At 37.6% G+C, this 15,187-nt stretch overlaps 1 protein-coding gene across 2 annotated transcripts in view; it reads right to left on the bottom strand.

The window, feature by feature from the left end:
* COBL (cordon-bleu WH2 repeat protein) overlaps positions 1 to 15,187 on the bottom strand; it is a 155,924-nt gene that overhangs the window by 101,560 nt on the left and 39,177 nt on the right. For both annotated transcript variants that reach the window (XM_027743588.2, XM_039378185.1), the window contains exons 3-6: positions 12,364 to 12,570; positions 3,585 to 3,795; positions 2,640 to 2,868; positions 551 to 595 (exon numbers count right to left, since the gene is read on the bottom strand). In XM_027743588.2, coding sequence (XP_027599389.2) covers positions 551 to 595; positions 2,640 to 2,868; positions 3,585 to 3,795; positions 12,364 to 12,570 — 692 coding nt within the window. The remainder of the gene's footprint in view (positions 1 to 550; positions 596 to 2,639; positions 2,869 to 3,584; positions 3,796 to 12,363; positions 12,571 to 15,187) is intronic.

The raw sequence follows: 15,187 nt of genomic DNA, 5'->3' as shown, positions 1-15,187 counted from the left end.
CAGAAGCAGAAGCACAGGTGTAATCTAATCAAACCCCACGTACCGTAACAATTCAGAAGTCAGCATCTTTTCGGTTATCCAATGTGTATATATAAATTTGATATTAAAATGCCTTGCTGCGTGTAAATTGAAAACAGTGGAAGATCTCCTAGACCTCAAAATATTCTACCTTTGCTATTAAATAAATTTTCAACCCGAGAGACCTCTAAAATGTTAGTAATTCTGAAATTCAACTAATCATGCTTTAGGTAACCTGAACAGGCTTGGTATCTGTATAGAAACATATCATACTACAGAGCAGTTAAATGGCAGAATTTGTTAATTGCTGGCATCTTAATGGCAATTCCTGAAGAGCCAGTATACATAGAAGTGTGTTTGTTCTGACCAGCAGCACAGACACATAAACGACACTTTGAAAAGACAACACAGATTGAAAACAGCTTGTTTCTCTACAGCCTTTTACTCAACATTCTTAAAGATCTATCAACGAAACCCATATTAAACAGTGTGAAGTGACAGACAGTTTTCCTTCAGCAGCATTGTACTGTACCTCTATAGTTCAGAGAAGGCTCAGACTGAGTTTTTGATGGAGGAACTGGAAAAGGCAGGCAATGAAAGGATAAGAGAAAACACATTAAAGTTCTAATATTGCCTTGTAAGGCACAATATTCATTAATTATTCCTAGCGCTTTTTTTGCTAAGTATTACAGAAAAAAATGTTGACTGACAACAGACATGCAGAGCTGCTACTGAAGCAGTTTAGCTGTGTTTGTATTAATTCCGGATTCACTCGTGAAGCTGCTTCAACTGCTAAATCGAATTAAGTAAGCAGGTGGCAGCAGAGCTTGTCTTTTAATAATTCTTCAGCACTTGGTGTTTCTGTTTCAGGGAAGGAAAGACTGATGAGTTTTTCTAGAATCTGCTCTTACAAGCACAGCCTAAGCTTTTAGCACCTCTGATGCCTTACTTGTTAGAGGGAAAGTATTTTAAAAATCTGTATGTTCTGATAACTAAACAGGTTGGATAACTACTCAATGCACAATTCATTGACCAACGGCTACTAAAACCAATGGGTTTATTCCTCTTGGAGATTACAAATGAGAATATGGAAGAAGGAATTTGATGAAACAAAGGAAATATTTTTGTAAATTTTATGTGCATTTATTGGTTTTCTCAGACACCATGGTACAGAGTAACAGGAAGACAGAAAAGGCTGAAACACACTCAGGATCAGGAGGATTTTATCATAGTGAAAAGTACACTGAAAGGTTAAAAAATAATAAAATATATATTAAAAAGATCTAATGTAGAGAGCAGCACACTATAAAGTGTAATATAATTTGCTGCTATAATCCCAGCCCTGTAGTAAAGTCTTGTTTTTGACTGTATAGGCTACAACCAGATTCAAGGACCAATAGTGTACGAGCATATACGTCATCCTCGTCGTTTGAAAGGAAAGACTTTAAGGCAGACGTGTAAGTAATGAGAGTATGTTGAACGAATCCTGTTGAATTCTCTGCCTGTTCAATACATTGCTCCAAAATGGTTAGCTTAATTACAAGTAAACGTCTTAAAACAACAAACATGCAATTGAGTTATGACATTGTCAACCTCTTTTTTGAGTATCTTAACAATTCAAAGGAAAAGGAGATATTTAGTTTACTTAGAAGTCTAAACTCATTGAAATTTGACTCGCGCAGAGGTAGAATTGTCACTTATCAAAGGAGTTGGAAAGAAGAGACAGAACGTCAACATAAATAAATAACTTTATAAATAAAAAATAAGCCTGCAGCTCAGCACCTACAAGAATGACATTATCTAAACAATAAATAAGGATATTTACTGTGCTGGAAGTGATAGCAATTGAGACAAACTGCAGGAGACAATTTTAATGAATATCACTTTCTGACCTCAAAGGAAGTAGTGCTTGTCAATGTGTATTTTTAAAGCAGGTATATTTTAAAGCACATCACATAATTATGCTATTTGAATACATAATCAGGCTGATAAAACTCAAGTCTAAGAAGCTGCTACTACAATGTCGTCTATCAGAACAGAAAGTGAGGATAAACAAACAAGAGAAAAAAATTTCAAATACAAATACCTCTTAGTTCCTCTTCACTAAACTGTCAATAATTTCGCTCTTTAGGAACCGTCGCTGAGCCTATCCAGTCTGTTTCTCATAAACCCTGGTCTGTCGCCTCTGCCTCTCAGCTTTCACAGCTGCCATGACTATGGCATGTCTCTTCTTTCTTTCTCTCCAACCCACAGCACAGGTAAATGACAGCCTCTGCCTGGCTGAGGCCCCTGTGGTACACACACCTCTACTGACAGCAGCTCCAGGATGTAGCAAAGCTCCTCCTTTTGCCCTGCCCCAGGCCAGTCTGCACCCTGCCAGTGTCCAGCCCAGCCTGGCACAGGGCCCAAGAGCAACCAAGGACGGCTGGGCATGTTGCTGACCTGGCTGCTTCTTGGGACATGGCTTACTGAACAAACTCATGCTGCTCTCTGGACTGAGAAGTCACTCTGCTGTTTCAGCTGGACTCCAGAGGAATGGCAGCACAAACGCTTTTAAGTTGCCCATACTATTGTTGTCACAACATATAACCCTGCAGCAACTTCTTTCAGTCTCAGCTCACCTTTTTTCCTGTCCCAGGCATACAGCTCCTTTATCCCCAGCTCCTCCAAGGACTTGGTAAGCTCCAGTTCCTCCCCAGTTATGCCATCTCTCAGAAGAACAATATGCTCCTGACTGACTTCACACTTCTCACAAATAGCTGGGATGATGTTGTGGAGAGGCACCTCTGGACTAACTCGAACCACAGCCTTCTGTGTCTTCAGGTAGTTCACTACCAGCCTCACAGATTTCTGCAGAAACAAACACAAACTCTCAGTCTCACCTCTGTGATGGCTAAACTATTTTACAATGAGAAATGCACTGGGGAATTCCATATTGTTTTGACTACTCTCAGGTAAATTTAACCCGCACTGAAAAAAAATGTTATTTAAAAAAAAAATAAATCTCAGACCTCCCTTGCCACTAAGAAGACATTAACAAGAACTGGCCAAGAAGGAAAAGGAATCAGAGGCAGAGGTAATTTGTGAATGTTCACAGGTACCACTCTGAAAGGTATGAGAGTATAATTAGATATTGATTCAAAATAATAAAAATTTCAGCAAACATTTGGAAAATGACTACTTCTGAATCTTCACAGTAATGTGAAATACATTTATTAACGATCAGTCTTCTCCCATATCTTTAATAAAGATGGAAAACAAAATATCACCAAAACTCCATGTACCTCCATACAACCCCATAACTCTCATTTCAGTCATTACTGCAAATTTCAATCACCCTGATCTTCAGATTTCCATCTATCCAACCACATGCAACATAACATTTTGTCTAAATGTCTAGACTAGCCTCTACCAATCTGCATGCAAAACAGTTAAGCTAGTAAAGCAGGTTATAGTCAATCGCCTTTTCCATCCAGTTCCAAGATGAAAAGACTGGAAGAACTGCTTGAAATCATAGGAATGAAATGATGTTTCATGGCACCATTTTAGCCCGACAGAGTACTGACCTCAGGGACTCTTGGCAGAGGTCGCTTTGCCTTCTCTTCAGGAACCTTCTCTTTCAGAAGTACTGTCTCTATGTCCAGTGCTCCTATCAAAGTGTTTGGCTTGTAACTCAGAACTTGTTGAGTTCCCGAAGACTTCAGTTCAAGACTGTGTTGGGATGGATTTAAGTGATACTGGCTGCATAAATCAACCAATACATCCATCACAGCTTTACTGCAAGGAAGAAGACATTCACCATTAGCATGAGAAAAAACAGTTTTAAGATGGGAGGAAAAAAGACAATACAAGCTGTGGATGTCTCACTAGATAACCATCTTTATGAATGATCAGTGCTACTGCTTTGAAATGCTAAACAGATCAGATAAAATGTTAGGAATTAATATGTTTGCACTTCAGTGCCTGTTTATGAGCTGGCAATTAACTATTCACTCTGAGGCAGACAACAGTGCCAATCATAGCACTAACCAACATAAGCCAAGAGTAGAACACGTGTATCTTATCTCCTAAATCCATACATTAAACTCTCCAATTCAAATGCTGTTCTTTAACATGAAGACAAAATATAAATAAATTATGCATTCATAGTCCAGTAAACTCTACCTAGATTTGAATCATCACATAACAGAACTCAAAATGGAGCATTTAAATCTGGAACAAACAGTGGAGAGGTTTATTTTTCCACCTTACGATTTTGAGTTCCCCAAATCCATTTGACACCAGCAGTATTTTCAAGTACAAGAGATCCTGTCCATATTTATTTTGGTGAGGATATTAACCCTGTACGAAAATATCTAGTTTTGAGTGTTTGTATTATCAGTAACTCTTACTGCAGATGTGATTCTTAAACTGCAAGATTAAAAGAGTCAGCAACTATCCCTCTCTTATTTCATGCCTCTGCACAGAGGTACTCCATTTTGTGTCAATAACTCTATTCACTGGAGCTTGATACTTCCTGACACAGCCGATATGAACTGTGCTCCCCCACACCTCTGAAATTCTTTTCTACCATGATTCTGAGGTGGGTTTTTTTCACAGCTTTCTCTCCTAAAATTCCATACAGGATCAGAGAAACTAGATTTATTAAAACTGGTAATTTTTCTGAAAAGTTTTGTTTTCACAAACCAGTGTCTGTCATTAACAAAACAGTGTAAGTTGAAGAAAACTTCCAGCTGTAGCTGAAGCCTGTCATATACAGTGGCTTCTAGCAGAAGTGAAAATAAGTGCATACACAGTATATTTGTCAAAAGAACTGTCACCTCTTCTAATATTTAAACTGGAAAAACTGTATAGAGATTCAAAATGCAAGCAAATTCAAAGAAAATAAAATCCTTCACAGGTTATTAGCTACCACCATTACATCTGTAGCTCAAGAACTGCCCTTCAAACTGCAAGCTGTTGGCATCCGGGAAACTACTCTCTGGGAGGCTGCCAATCTCCTTTCTGTGGGTATGCTGTTGGCCAACAACTGACAAGAATTTGGTGAAAAACCCCGGAGAGCTAATGGCAAAGACAATGAAAATGGAAAAAACAATTCCTTATTAACAGTCAAAAGATTAAAATATATGTAGATGACAGCTCTTCCCACGCAAGAGAAGAGAAAAGACCTGCTTTACAGTCACCTAACTGAGCTACACAGTGTGAGCTGGAAAAATGGCAAGTGTGGAAAATTTGAAGTATGTGATCTCAGTGAAAAGAACACAGTTAGAAGATGATGACTGAAGACCAAACAAAGAAAACAGATGTCATTAATATGTATAGGAGGCTTCAGAAAAATTAGAACACTCTCGCAACTGCAAACATAGATACCATCTAAATACAAACATTCAGCAACTAAATCAAAACCGTATGAGGTCATTTCAATGACGACTTATTCTGGTACTGTCTGCAAGTTGAAAATGTCTGTATCTCACAACCATGTTCAATTCATATGCAACACATCACAAACCAACAGACACTTACACCTACTAAATCCAAACTATAGGAGAATCCCATCTACACCAATATTTATATGACTATTCATTAAACTGTGCAGCAGTGAGCACTTTAAGAAAGTGTCAGTTCTCCTGATACAGATTTTAGCTTGTCTGTTTAAAGACATACTGCTTTTAAACTAAAATATGAATGTGTTTGTTTCCCCTCAGCCTTATTACTATTGTTTCACAGAAAAGCAAGTAACCTGGCAAAATCACAGTACATGCTGTTCTATGTGCTAGACTTTTCTATTTGAAGTAGAACACTAATATATTTTTATAGTACATAATATTGTGATAATTCATTCAAATTTGGACAGTTAGCTTACCTCTTGTAAAAAGAATATTAAAAAAATACACTTCATCAAAATAACAGTTTATGATTCCACACATCTATCACTGAAAATATAAAATATGTTCAGCAGCAACAGTACCACAACTACAACAACATCAGAATCCACACCAGCCATCTGAGAAAATCAGACTCAATCATGCAAGTTGAACAAATTTGTCTGGACAATGGACAATTCAAAAATCCAGTCAAATTTGAGGTTTCATCTTATTGCTGATTACAGAGCAGGCATGTATTAAACATAACACATATGGAAGTCTGCAACATCCCAACCTGTGCTGTGCTACTCAGAATACACAACTGAAAAGTATACCAGGCTTCATCCGTACCATTTAAAAATACAGATTAAGCAATACCTCCGACGCTTCTGAAACAACTTCAAAATGAATAGTATGCTCTTCCCAAAATGTAAATTTGGAAAAAAATTTCCACAAAATTTCTAAAGTATAAAGAAATAAAGGGAAGAGAAAAGAGAAAAGAGGAATTTCACATGCAAAATTCAAAATTCATGTGTTTCAAGGGAAGTAAGAGAGCTGGGAAGTCCTTGCCAATGAAGTTATTCTTATATCAAATTTCAGTGGCATCAACTGGAAAGATTTTCCTTCTAAACTTTAATACAGTTCAGTTTAATTTTATATCGGATTCTTATTTCAAGTTAACTCCATGTATATGCCATACACAGACGAGAGACACTAAACACAGCAAGAGAATTGTAACCTACTAGTCTAGATCAACTTTTCTTTCTAACCTTAGGCTGAATATGGCTCTTGGAAGATGTAAAGAGTCAGTCCTTCCTTTGCCTACATCTTGTTCCACACATATCTGCACTGTCTTTTAAGTTGCTTTCGAGGTCTGGTAGAGAGCATACTCTGTTTTGAAATTCAGGCAGGTCTGATCCTAAACAATTAACTCTAAAGCTGAAATTAACTTACATGACTCCTGCCTTTCCAACTACTCAGCTAAGAAACACCTTATTTTTTTATTTTAGTAAGATGTTACTGAAATTTCATGTGGAGAGACCAAACACTATATAACAGACACCAAATGTTAATGACTGATAAGTAAATACTAGAGAACAGAAATAAAACTGGAGGGTGAACCCAATTTAAAGCTCCAACAAGAAAGTCCATGTGGCTATTCTGAGAGTAAGGAGAGTACTTCAGTTCTGTCCTGATATTCAATTACTAAGCTGTTTGACAATGCCAGTTCTGGACAGTAAAGAATAACTACTTTGTCAGCAATATTTATCACGTTGAAGCTGTGATCAGGTTTGAGCTTCAGACTGCTTGTGTCCTGTTGTTCTCCAGTAAAACGCAGCAAAGGCCTGTAGTTTTAAGACGCATAAAACAACTGAGTTGTTTTGGGTGTGGTTTGGCCTAATCTTCTTGGATCACATAGAGAAATCCATTTTAAAAATACAGCCCTATACATCTAAGAAATAAATGTGCAAGGTAAAGTTGTATTCTATCAAATGAAACCAACTTTCTTATTACCTTCTACCTTCATTCTGCAAATGTCTTTCAGTATCTGAAAGGGAGCCTACAAGACAGCTGGAGAGAGATTTTTCACAAGAGCATGAAGTGATAGAACAAGGGTTAATGGCTTCAAACTGAGGGTGGGTTTAGGTTAAATATTAGGAAGAAATTCTTCTCTGAGAGGGTTGTGAGGTACTGGAATAGGTTGGCCAGCGAAGTTGTGGATGTCCCATCACTGGAAGTGTTGAATGCTAGGATGGATGGAGCTCTGAGCTACCTGGTCTGGTGAAAGGTGTCCCTGCCCATGGCAGGGGGGGTGGAACCACATGATCTTTAAGGTCCCTTCCAACCTAAGCCATTCTATGCCAAAAAAATATCTCAGACTGGAGGAAAGAATCCTCTTTATTTAGATCAATGCCAGATACACATTAGGAATCTACAGTGACAACTGACTGGCAAAGAAACATTATAGTGTAAAGGGGATGACCTGAAATCTCTAATGCTTTCACTATCTGCATTTAAAAACAGAAAATAGCATTAGTCATTATTATTTTCTCATGTTCCAAAATACAGCAGGCACTTCATGTAAAGCTTAAAATTTTTCCTACACAACCAGACATGTATACACTAAATAGCAAGCTGTATCCAAACAAGTTCAGGAAGCATGATAAACAGACACCCATAAATGTTTTCTATTTCTTTTCTTATTTTGCTCATGTACATTTGGCTCTTATTTTCCATAACTGAGCAAGTCCACAGAAGGAACGTTAAGGTGACACACAAGACGAGGCAGAGGACTGGGTTTGTTGAGCCTTAAGACAAGAAGGTTGAAGGGATATCTTCCTGCTGTCTGTAAGTATGAACTGGTAAGGTTACAGAGCCAGATTCTTCTTGCCAGTGAACAGCAAGAGGGTAAGCGGGAAGAGACAAGCGCCAACACAGAAAATTCCATTTAGGTACATGAAAACATTTTGTGACCATGAGGATGGTCAAGCCCTGGAAAAGGGGTACAGAGACATTCAGAAACTTCCTCCCTGGAGGTATTCAAACTTGCCTAGAAATGGTGAGTTACAGCGGTCCATTTCCAACATAAATTATTCTGTAAATTATTCTAGGAAGATTGTCTCTTTTTTCTTAACCTGCATTGAACTACTGTAGTTTTGACCTGACTCTTATTTAGTATTTAGTTAAGCTAATTTTTAAACCTTCTGCCATGCGCCCTGTTTATCTTTTTCTAACAACAGCTCTTTCATGTTTTACCAACCTGGGTTGATTTCACACTTTCAGTCTTTCTTGAAACACTGTTCTGTATGTTGAACTATAAACCCGCAATAATGAGTCTATTACTGCCAATTATGTGAGAATACTCTTTCTGCAATGACATTAGCTTTAGGCTCTGCATACTCTGCAGTGAATAGTGTCCTTGAGTATTTGCAGAATGGGACTATAGCTTTGGCTAGTTTATTATTTATTCCAGTGTCCTCCCTGTGCATCATATACATGAGAGAATTCGTGTAACATGTAAGATAACAGCAGGAGCAACAACTTTCCAGTTTACTGTTCTGCATATTGGTCATCCATGGCATCCATGACAACTCCAAAACAAACACCACTTAGCTTCAAACATTCCCATTTTTCTACAATGCATTTCAAATACTACTGAATTCTCAAGCTGCTGACACTTTGTAGCTGTGTTAATCGGGAAGTTCTCCTCAGTGTCACTCAGTGTGAATGGAGACGGATGCATCATCCTTTTATTTACAGGTTACCTATTGAAAACATTACCTGTGAGAATCACAAACAGAAGAGGTTTCTGGTAACTCTTGTGAGCTTTCCCACTTATTTTCTGTCTAAATGTCTAGCCATCACCTCTCTCAGACCTGTTAACAGTTTGTGTGGATCTGCTACAGATCTATATGCATAAAATGCATGTGGCACACGCTCTGCCTATGCATTCAGATGTCAATTAGTGCTCATACAAAAACACAAACATAGAATAGTTATGGGGTTATTTTATAGTCCTTTTCAGTGGGAAGTAGGTTAACAGTTTTTCATGAATACTTTTACAGTAGAGTTCACAGGGATTGATTATTTCAAAAAAATAATTTTTTAATACTATTCGATTGCTGCACACCCTCCCTAAGGATTCAGCTTAAAATCTGCACTACATAGTTCCAAAATCCCAAACAAATTGTCTGTTACAAGATGGCAATAAACTTTTAAGGAGAGACTTTCAGCTTGAATAAACTTTCATAAATAAAATTGTTTTAAAGTTCCAGACTCCAATAAAATATCTTGAAACAGCACAAACTTTCTACATAGAGAACAAAGCTAAATTAACAACATGCTGCTTTGCTCACATATAATGAACAAATTGAAATATATAATTTTTACTTTTAACTTAGTTGATTTAGAATAACCTTAAGTGATACTAATTGCCTACAGTATTTATCTTTTCAAATGTAATCAAGTGTACTTCATTGTTCTGTGAACTGCTTTCCTGAAATTACAGAATAATTTTTTATTATGAAGATGCCCAGGGCAAGGTTTTGCAAATTTTTCCGCAATAAAACAACTATTTCCCCAGGGTGCCCAAAAGCAGATTTTGCAGAATGCAGTTTTGATGATGGCAACAAAAATACTGAAGATTTACTGCAGTATAAACAACAGTAGGTTTTCTGCAATGCCCTTTTATGATATCACCACAGATAAAAAGAGTGAACAGGGAAAAAAAATTCATTACTTGCACTGGCTCTTATACTTGCCTCAAACTAAAAAAAAAACCACTTTTTTTTTAAAATTCAGTATCTTCATCATTTAATGTCTACCTCTGACTACCACTGTCTTCACAGCTGTTCAGTTCACAATGTCAAAACAATGCAAAAGGTTGAAAAAGCCTGGGCTTTCACCCAAACCCAGATACTTAAGACAGTTCATCCACTACAGATTTCAGACACTCTTGACATTTTACTATTCCACATACCTAAAATCATTACCAGTATTAATGTACAGAAAATTACATCTTCCAGTTATTAGAAAGAACAGCAATACATATGAGGTCTGTTCACAGACTGATGGCACTGTAATACAGGGTTCATCACAGAGTATCCTTTTCTTACTTCATAACTTGTTAGGATGATTTACTCCCCCTTCCTCAATTTCTATCATTCACTTCCCACAGCTGACTATCCATGTCACTGACTTCTCCACTCCAAGTCTTCAAGACAGCGCTGAGGGAGAACAGCTACTACCCAGGTTAGGCACTGGTGATATGCAGATTAGCACATTAACACAAGCAGGAATTTAACTGCCACCTAAATCAGAGCCCTACACCTGTCATGCAGTTACCGGAGAGAAGTGAACACCTTCACAAACAACAAAGAGAATAGTTTGGTTTCTTAGAATGCTTAATGCAGATGATACAAATAACCCCACAGAAACATGTGAAGTTTCATTTTCAACATTTCTTTCAGGTTTTAGTCCACAGACTAAAGACTAATAAACGAAATACTCAGTCTCAGTGTATGCGATAGGTAGTGATAAACAACTGTGCAAGACACAGAAAGTTTATTGTACAGGGACTTTCTAGTTGTTCTTTGCTCCTCTAGCTTTTATGTTCTTCAAAAAGCCACATTAAAACACCATTCTTCTAGTGCTCTTGGACTGTTTGTTCTGGGATTATGTTTTTTTGAGGGAAAGGAAAATATTTTCTAACCATATGGCAATTATCTATGTCTCAATACAAAATCCTGCATGAGTATCAGCCTCTTGTCAGCTCTCAGGCTTGAATTTGATGGTGAAATATCACCTTTCTTTGGGATCTAATGGCTCATGAGTTTTGTGTCCTGTTCTTCTTCTCAGGCCTGTTCTCTTCTTTCTCTCATTAAATCCAAATCTTCCCATAAAAACTCAATCATTACATGTCTAATCTAAAAGCCTTGATAAGCACTGCTTTCCTTTCAAATCTTTAACATCACTCTGGCTTTGGGACTGACCCACAAAAGTTGCACTAGTCTCCTGAGAGCGAATAACAACTGCTGTACACATCCTCCTCAGCCATCAAAATACACTAACAGGCAAACAGTTAAAACAGACTAATATACCAGACCAAAAAGAGTAGTTCTACAGGAATGCAACTAACTACTGAAAACCCCGAACGTAAAATAAGCACAGACCCTGCTTTATCAACAGGCACCTATAATATCCTCTGAATTTGATGCTATACTTCCTACAATTTATCTGCTGCTGACCACACCATTGTTTGCTACAGTTTCATCATAGTATTGATTATATTTTTAAAAGTTTTTCAAATTATTTCCTAAAGTAACATCTCCCTCTTTCAAACCAATTCACACAGAGAGGATGAGGATAAGAAAGAGTTTCCATAGTGAAGAAAATTATCTTAAAATTGCCTTTCCAATACAATTTGCCCTTGGTTGTACCCAGTAAGTAGCAAAGAGAACCTCTTCCTCTTTATGGAAAAAAATACACTTCTCTATATAAAAGGCTTCCTAAATATGAGCAGATGCTTTGCTGTCTACACAACTGCAAAGTATTTGTGAAGGTGGCATCTCTGAATGTAAGGAATCATTCATCTTCCAAGCTTGCTTTTTGGCACGATTCCAGGCAGTCATACTGTCAGGACTGCTGTTTGCTAGGAGCCACCTACTTCCACTGCACCAAACCCATTCTGGATTATGAAACGTGATACAATCTAAGCCTACTGGCACTACATGAAATAGATGGACATGTGCTGATTGTGGTCCACAGGGCCAGTGACACAGTAGCTGCTAAATTCTTCCTGCCCCAGAAGAGAGAGTCCTTTATATATGGCTCTCAGGACTCTCTGTGCAGCAGCTGCTCAAAATGCAGAGAAGCGCATGACAGAGAAATCCCATGAAGTCAGAAAGACAGACACCAATATCAGCAAATATCCCACTGGGAACAAGGGGCTCCAGAAAGTGGGAGACAATCAAAGCCCTACCTTCCTTGTACTGTGTTCTTCTGCTCCGCCCCGCTGGGTAAAATGACTGTGAAGTCCACCAATCTGTTTATCATGTTCTCCTTCATGCTCACGAGGTTCTGATCAGAAATTACAGCTGTCTCTGCAGGGGACTTGCGCTCATTGTGAATTCTACTTGCTGCAGAAGGTTGATTTGGTGGAGGAGGAGCACGAGCTTTCATTCTTTTCCTTGAGAAAAAAGGCAAGAAGAAAATTAATAATTTATTGCAAGAAAAGTATAAACACATTACTAAGAGATACATGTTCTTTCAGCCATAATCTCAGATTGTTTTAAAAAATTCCTCTAATGCGAGTCATTTTCTTTATCATGAAATTTTTCAATGGAGTTGCACTTTTATTTTTACCTCTTCTCTAAAAATACACTAGTTTTTTAATAATGCACTCAACTCCTACTGTTTGTTTTCCATGCTCCAGGGAATGAATCAGTTTCATAAGTGGGATATGATATAATAATTTTTCTGTCGAGTATGAAGCCTGCTCCAATGAAGTGAGAAACAGAAATGTTGGGTGCAGTCCAGACCTGACTCAAGAGTTGTATTTACATACATGAATGTTTCTTCCAAGTCAGAATGGCAGGAGTGGAGGCAGGGTGAGGTTTCATTCAGCTATATTTGGGTTCCACAGTATTACTCTACTTGAAATATTGTCTCCTCCTCTGCTCTGAGTTAGTAGTATTAAATCTGGCTCATCATACTTCACAGGGAAGCACCATGAAAAGGTCAACTGTGAATGATATCACTTCTTACCATACAACACTAGGCTATAGCTCTTTGAAAGCACCCTGAAAGGAACTCATTCTTCGGTAGCAGGCGATGCACAATGTGTGATATACAAAAAAGCTGCATCAGCTTGCACCAAACAAGCAGTGTACTTTACAGAGATAGAAACCCACCACAAATTCAAAGTTTACTTCATTGGCAAGCTGCCAGACAGATAAGCAACATATGTGTGCTGTTAAATTTCTGAATAGCTGGCCTCATACCAAGCACATGTCTAAGAGGATTAACTCTGATGATTAATACCCCAGTGACCTCTTCTGACTAGATTTATGCCTAGTTTAAGTCTGATTTTAGTGTAACAGATGGAAAAAGCAGTAAAATATTTACTCAGAAATTATTACCCAGGCTTACTGCCTGCATTTTTAAAATTTTTCTGTTTTAGGATGCAGGAAAAGAGAAGATTATAATTCTGCACATCATTTTCACCCCGCAAACAACATAAACCGAGGTCCAGAAAGGAAGAGTACAGAAAAAGCGCTCTAACCCTACAAAGCCTGAAAAGCTTAGTGGTTGAATCAGCCAAAGACAAAACTGTGTTTAGGGAAAAAAAAAAACAACAAAAAACTGAACTGAAATACCAAATCCAACTCTTCTTTAAGAAGAGATAACTCGTACTCTCACAGATAAAAAGACTAAACATACAGCTTGGATTATCAGTGTAAGCTCCTGGCAGAGAAAAATAGTAAGAGCTATATCACATTAAAAAAAAAAAAGGGAAAAAAAAAAAGATTAGTTCAGAAACAATCCAAACCCCTTATACTTTTAAGTCAGTTTTGCATTTGACCAACAATTTCTATTATGTGTCTCAACTACAAAAATTTGTTACACTGCCTTGAAAATACACATTTCAGTTAGACCTCTGCAGGATACTGTAAAATTAGCAGTGATGAAGATATTGCCTTTCCTTTCCTTTGTGCATAGCAAATAGCATTCTCTACAAATATGCAGGGTGAAGTACTGCTTTATTTATCAGCATACAGCAATTCCTCTTCCATCAGAAGTTTTCCCTGAACATTCACTTTTTATCCTGTATACACCCAATGAGTCATGAAGTCATCAGTCACTAACTTGCAGCTTCTACGCTCCTCCCCGTGGAGGTGATGGCAGGAAGTTCGAGGCTTTACTGTTTGTCAAACTACCTTGACTTTCTATATCTCTATGAAACAAACTCTTACTTGTCTGTCAGAAAAAAAAAAAAAATTGGGATTCATCTTCTGCTCACATACCTTTACCTTTAGCTACAGTTGTTACTTGTAAGCAGATGGTGAGAGACGTGGGAGTTTTGCATACATCCAGATCATGCCAACACAGCCTTACAATCACGCAGTGCAAAGTTTAAGGACTTCATATCAATTTACAAATGATGTAATTCTTGCCCTTCGTAACACCAACAGCATCAATATAAGTAGCTACAGAGATTCACATCAACCTGTTTCTTAAAACAAGTTTTTATTTTGGTTTTTAAAGCTTGTCCTATAATGTGGGAGACAATTGCAACAGTGTTCCTGACAAAGTACCAAAGTGGGTGGGAAGAAAAGAAGACGGCAAGTGTTCTGAGGCTGGCAGAACTAGTTGTAAATATAAGTTACCTGGACTTGTAAATTCCAGATCTCACAGTGAACAAAGATAAGAAAATAAAGCAATGGTAATAAAATAATCATGAAACTGAAAACATCTGAAATGGAAGAGACTTGAAGAGACTTCAGGGGAGAAGTGAAAAAAGAGTGAGTTTTGAAGTTGATTAAGGAGCAGCAAGTAAGTCAGGAGTAAGTTACACAAGATATCTCTTCCCTAGCGATAACAAAGCTGCATCTGGTTTTCTGCAAGAACAGACAAACAAGGTCAGACACCTTAATACTAATTTATAGCTCTGAAATGAGTGTGACTTTTAAAATTATTTTTATTTTTTATTTTTTTTTTTCTTTTTAAGTACTCTACAGCCAAGTCTGCAGTTACTGACCTTGTATAAAACTGCTTGGGGCTGGGGTAGGGGGCAGTGTGTGTAG

The sequence above is a fragment of the Pipra filicauda genome, unplaced genomic scaffold, assembly GCF_003945595.2.
Source record: "Pipra filicauda isolate LSUMZ 115617 unplaced genomic scaffold, ASM394559v2 scaffold130_size2058158_pilon, whole genome shotgun sequence".
NCBI classification, from domain to species: Eukaryota; Metazoa; Chordata; class Aves; order Passeriformes; family Pipridae; genus Pipra; species Pipra filicauda.
This window is presented reverse-complemented; position numbering and strand designations above follow the sequence as displayed.